Here is a 6,114-nt window from a genome sequence, read left to right as displayed (position 1 = left end):
TACCACGAAAATCTAACCCAGATTAGTGCTCTGATGAATCATCCAGTGTGCCCATGATTGCATTGTGAACCACATGCCTATTATGTAAGGGGTTTAATGAAATCTCTGTTCTTCGACCCCGGGGGATATGTAGTAAAGCACAGCCAACTTCTAGTAGCCCTTTGAAATGGCCAGTGCTTATCATTCATGTAAGGAAAGCCAGTGATATCAGTAGTACTGTACAGGAATCAGAAGCACAGCCTGCACGCTGATCTGTCCTGCCAGTATGTTTCCTGGGACAAACAGCTGACTCAATGTGTGCTCCAGTAGGCACTGCCACTGCTGGGAGAAACTACAGAGCAGATCCTTTTCCATCCACTATTCTGAAAATGCCTCATTCATTTAAACTCCTTCTGTTGATTTTCTGCCTCATCCTCCTCACAGAAAGCAGAAAGCATAGGAGGAGAAGATGGGCAAATCAGATGGAAGTGCAAAAGCAAGCCAGGTAAGCATTCCTAGAAGTGGACGTACTGTCTTGTATGCGATTTTGTCATAGCTGTGCCTACTGTATTAGACTAAACCTATTGCATTACAGTAATATGGGGAGTTACCTTATGATGCAAAATGACAAATGTATTTTATCTGTATATGCCATATACAATATAACACAGCACTATATTTCTGCATATGGAATGCATATCAGATTTACATGGTTTTTACTTAGAACATTGTATGCACTGCCCTAAACCATGGTAATCTGATAATATAAACCCAGGATAAAAATAGGATGTTTCTAGTCTGGTGTATTTTGAGGCAAACAGTTGATTTGCTTCTGGGTATCATTGGTATTTAAATACTGTCTTTAAAGTATTTATGTGGGAATTAGAGAGGGGTAAAAGTGATAGAGGGGAAAAAGTGATTCAGCACCACTTAGACACATGCAGTAAATAATACACTTGAACAATTGTGAATATATATATATATAATCCATCTCATCATCTATAATAAATAAGCTGGACAGTTGGCAAAGCTGTGGTTTTTTAAAGAATTTTTGAAATAATGATCTGTATTGCTAATAATGATGCCATGTCACACCTCATTCCTGTTCCCTAGAATGAAATGACTTGGAGATATGCCTTTATAGTGTAGTGCAAAGACAAGAGTTAGGAGTAAAGAGTAGTGAATCTGGGTCTTGTGACTGCTAGAAGGCTTTGGAGACAGGTTGTGGTTTGCAGGTATGAGGGGGGGGGGGGGGGGGCTATTGTTTAATAGTATCCTATGGATATTCTATAGATATTTAGTAACACAAGTATGAATGTAGCAGTATAGAACACAGCTTCATAGGTCTAATGATTCAATAATACCACACATCTGAATGTCATAATTTCATTTAACTTTATATGTAATTTAAAACATACAGTGCCTTGCAAAAGAATTCCCCCCCCCCTTACTTTTTTCGTGTTTTGTTACATTACAGCCTTAAGTTTAATGTTTTGTTAATCTTAATTTTATGTGATGGATCAGAACACAATAGTCTAAGTTGGTGAAGTGACATGAGAAAAATATATAAATAAAACTATTGCTTAGAAATAGAAAACAGAAAATTGGCATGTGTGTATGTACTCACCCCCTTTGTTAGGAAGCCCATAAAACAATCTGGTGCAAACAATTACCTTCAGAAGTCACATAATTAGTGAAATGATGTCCACCTATGTGCAATCTAAGTGTCACATGATCTGTCATTACATATACACACCTTTTTTGAAAGGCCCCAGAGGCTGCAACACCTAAGCAAGAGGCATCACTAACCAAACACTGCCATGAAGACCAAGGAACTCTCCAAACAAGTAAGCGACAATGTTTTTGAAAAGTACAAGTCAGGGTTAGGTTTTAAAAAAATATCCAAATCTTTAATGATCCCCAGGAGCACCATCAAATCTATTATAACCAAATGGAAAGAACATGACACAACAGCAAACCTGCCGGCCACCAACTCACGGACCGGGCAAGGAGGGCATTAATCAGAGAGGCAGCGCAGAGACCTAAGGTAACCCTGGAGGAGCTGCAGAGTTCCACTGCAGAGACTGGAGTATCTGTACATAGGACGACAATAAGCCGTACGCTCCATAGAGTTTGCCCTTTATGGCAGAGTGGCCAGAAGAAAGCCATTACTTTCAGCTAAAAACAAAAAGGCACATTGTGAGTTTGCGAAAAGGCATGTGGGAGACTCCCAAAATGTATGGAGGAAGGTGCTCTGGTCTGATGAGACTAAAATTGAACTTTTCGGGCATCAAAGAAAACGCTATGTCTGGCGCAAACCCAACACATCACCCAAAGAACACCATCCCCACAGTGAAACATGGTGGTGACAGCATCCTGCTGTGAGGATGTTTTTTAGCAGCTGGGACTGGGAAACTGGTCAGAGTTGAGGGAAAGATGGATGGTGCTAAATACAGGGATATTCTTGAGCAAAACCTATACCTCTCTGTGTGTGATTTAAGGCTAGGACGGAGGTTCACCTTCCAGCAGGACAATGACCCCAAACACACTGCTAAAGCAACACTTGAGTGGTTTAAGGGGAAACATGTAAATGTGTTGGAATCGCCTAGTCAAAGCCCAGATCTCAATCCAATAGAAAATCTGTGGTCAGATTTCTGTTCGCAAGCACAAACCATCCAACTTGAAGGAGCTGGAGCAGTTTTGCAAGGAGGAATGGGCAAAAATCCCAGTGGTAAGATGTGGCAAGCTCATAGAGACTTATCCAAAATGACTTGGAGCTGTGATTGCTGCAAAAGGTGGCTCTACAAAGTATTGACTTTAGGGGGCTGAATAGTTGCGCACGTTGACTTTTTCTGTTATTTTGTCCTATTTGTTTGCTTCACAATAAAATAAAAAAAACATCTTCAAAGTTGTGGGCATGTTCTGTAAATTAAATAATGCAAATCCTCAAACAATCCATGTTAATTCCAGGTTGTGAGGCACCAAAACACGAAAAAAGTATAGGGGGTGAATACTTTTGCAAGGCACTGTAACTGAAAAATATTCAGATGTTCTCACAATATGATAATTTTTTTCTAAAGGGGCAACAAATAACATTTCAATAACATTATTATCACATAGAATACATCTTGGCTTTACCTATGATAGGATGGTATAATCATGAAATATTATCTGGCTCAGTGTGCCCTGGGTTACATCAGAAACTAAATCTTTTAAACCAGTCATACAATCTGTCAATGGTCTTGATGTGCCCCTTGATTATAACATTATTTATACAGTGTCCCTTTAGATTATTTGATAGAGCTGATTTACAGAAACCCAACCAGATTATTCAGTATATTAGCCTCCAAAAGAAACAGTTGCATTTTCTTCACAAATGATTCTCCTTGGCACATCTCCGACAAACATGTTGTACTTAACCTAATATCTGAAATACGGATTTGTTAGAGTTTGAAAGTTCATTAATAGCAAAATCTAGGAATAATTTAAGGCTTCCCAAAATTTTTAATTCTCTGCAGATTAACGTGGTGTACGTATATAGAAACTGTAAAATGCAGCCTTTATGTACAAAGCAACAGAAATCTTGGAAGTCCTGCTTTAGAATAAGCCATTGCTGACCATATAAAAGTATCACCTGAAGCCAAAACAAGGAATTTTCATTTCAAAAAATAAACTCTACGACTAAACAGACTATTTAGAAATGGTTTGGAAATTACATAATTTCATAGGTCCCAATAGTTACAATATGAAAGGGGCTGTGCTTAGTTTGCAAAGAGCCCTTTAGAACAAAATAATTTTTATTAGAATTTTCAAAGAAATTTCAATATTACATACAGAAAATTGAATGTTTCACACGTAATATTACTTCATATCACATGAGGTGAGAACACATAATCTACATTTCAAATATAATTAATGATGCATGTATCAGAATACATTTCAGTCTGTGTATACAAAATCTGCTGTCAGCAAACAACAAGTCAGTATGGGAAAGAGCGATTGCATTAGCGGGTGCTCCTCCTCGTACTCTGGAGGAGATCTCTACATGTAAATGCAGCAGTCTCCTCTACCAGCAAGCAGCAGATTGTCAGGAAGGAACGCCTCCATCCCGATAATCTGCTGCTCTGTCGCCCTGTCTAAAGAGACCTTAACTGATCACTGGGGACACAACCACTGGGACCCCCACCAAACCAAGAATGGGGGGTCCAGTTTTTCTCATCTGATGTAGTGGCAGGTGGAGCATGTGTCCTGCTGCTTCATTCATTCTCCAAGGGACTGCTGGAGATGGCAGAGTACAGCGCTTGGCTATTTCTGGAGGTCAGACCCCCAGAGGTCAATTAGTTATTCCCTATCTTATGGACAGGGGATAACTTTCAACCCCTTTAATTCTGTGATGACAATTTTAACTTGAAACCATAATTCTTTGGCAAAGCAATAATTGCTTTTAAGGCCATTACAATGTCATATCAAAATAAGAAACAAAATGATATAAAGAAATATAAAACTAATACCGTATTTTTCGCCGTATAAGACGCACCGGCCTATAAGACGCACCTAGGTTTTTGAGGAGGAAAATAAGAAAAAAAAAATTTTTGAACCAAAAGGTGTGCTTTTGGTGGGTTTTGAACTAATTGTGGTCTGTGGATGGCACTGTTATGGGGGATCTGTGGGTGACGCACTGTTATGGGGGATCTGTGGGTGACGCACTGTTATGGGGGATCTGTGGATGACACTTATGGGGGATCTGTGGGTGACACTTATGGGGGATCTGTGGGTGGCTCTTATTGGGGTCTCTGTGTATGACAGTTATGGGGGGGGATCTGTGGATGACACATATATAGCATCTTATGCTATGTGTCATCCACAGATCCCCTCCATAAGTGTCCCTGTAGTGAATGACCCTCAATACAGGGCTGAGGGCCGGCATCTGGCTTTATAATGACAGCGGGGCCCGTGCAGTGACTGTATTCTACTACACGGGCCCCACTCACTGTATAATCGTATCTCTAATGGTAAATAGTTATGTGCATAATCGCATAATGAGCGGAGTACTTACAACTACAAGCGCTCGCCGAGAGGAGGGAGGAGGCAGGAGGCAGGCTGGGAGGACGGGCGCTGGCAGCGTGAGTCATACGTCATGCGCCCACGCCGCCTGCTTCATTCATAAAGTGGGCGGCGCAGGCGCGTGACGTATGACTCACACACTGCCAGCGCCCGTCCTCCCGGCCTGCCTCCTCCCTCCTCTCGGCGAGCGTTTGTAGTTGTAAGTACTCCGCTCATTATGCGATTATGTACATAACTATTTACTATTAGACATACGATTATACAGTGAGCGGGGCCCGTGTAGTAGAATAGTCACTGCACGGGCCCCGCTGTCATTATAAAAGCAGACGCCGGCCCCCAGCCCCTCCTCCCTCACAGCTGATACACCCGCCGCGCGGCATCGCGGCGGGTGTATCATTGAAAATCGCAAAATTATTTGCGCAAAAAAATCGCGCGAAGATTCGCAAATCGCAAAATAAGCTGCATTCGCCGTATAAGACGCACTGCTATTTTCCCCCCACTTTTGGGGGGAAAAAAGTGCGTCTTATACGGCGAAAAATACGGTAAATATAAAGCAAATCGTTCTATATAAAATACATAAATAATTGCTGGAAAAAAGGCAATAGCTGCCGGAAGCTGTAAAAGACAGGAGCTTCTTTAGGATCCAGTATAGTACACCCAGGCCCTTATAACGCTGGTTTTGATAGGGCCTAAATGACACGCCTCCTATGGCATTCCGTGTTCCAAAATAAAATCTATGGCAGCTTAGGGCTGCCTTAAATTTCATTCATTATTTACACCAGTTTCTGCCAATGATGACTGTCCTAGAGCTGATAGCCCCGCCCACACCCCACCCCTTTCCACGCCAACTTTCTGGAAACTTGGGGAGGGGGGTGTAAAAACGCCAGTTGTGACTAAAAAAAGTCACAAAACCATGTTTTGTGACATTTTTAATGCCACAAAACTGGTGCTTTTCAGTAATACAGGTTTTGCTAGTGAAATACCCATGTTGAATGCCTGGATCTTCGAGTCAGTTTCATACGGTGCAAATCGGCAGTGTCTGTGCCACTGAATTTACTTTCAAGTTACAGT

General features: G+C 41.4%; 1 protein-coding gene across 1 annotated transcript in view; it reads left to right on the top strand.

The window, feature by feature from the left end:
* The first annotated feature begins 353 nt into the window (after nucleotides 1-353).
* The window catches only part of LOC122935000 (gamma-aminobutyric acid receptor subunit rho-2-like), a 95,948-nt gene continuing 90,187 nt past the window's right edge, over nucleotides 354-6,114 (top strand). The window contains exon 1 of the mRNA XM_044290708.1: nucleotides 354-484. Coding sequence (XP_044146643.1) covers nucleotides 369-484 — 116 coding nt within the window. The 5' untranslated portion in view covers nucleotides 354-368. The remainder of the gene's footprint in view (nucleotides 485-6,114) is intronic.

This window comes from Bufo gargarizans, chromosome 4 (genome assembly GCF_014858855.1).
Source record: "Bufo gargarizans isolate SCDJY-AF-19 chromosome 4, ASM1485885v1, whole genome shotgun sequence".
Lineage (NCBI taxonomy): Eukaryota > Metazoa > Chordata > Amphibia > Anura > Bufonidae > Bufo > Bufo gargarizans.
The sequence above is the reverse complement of the archived record's forward strand: the minus strand, read 5'-3'. Positions and strand labels throughout refer to the sequence as shown.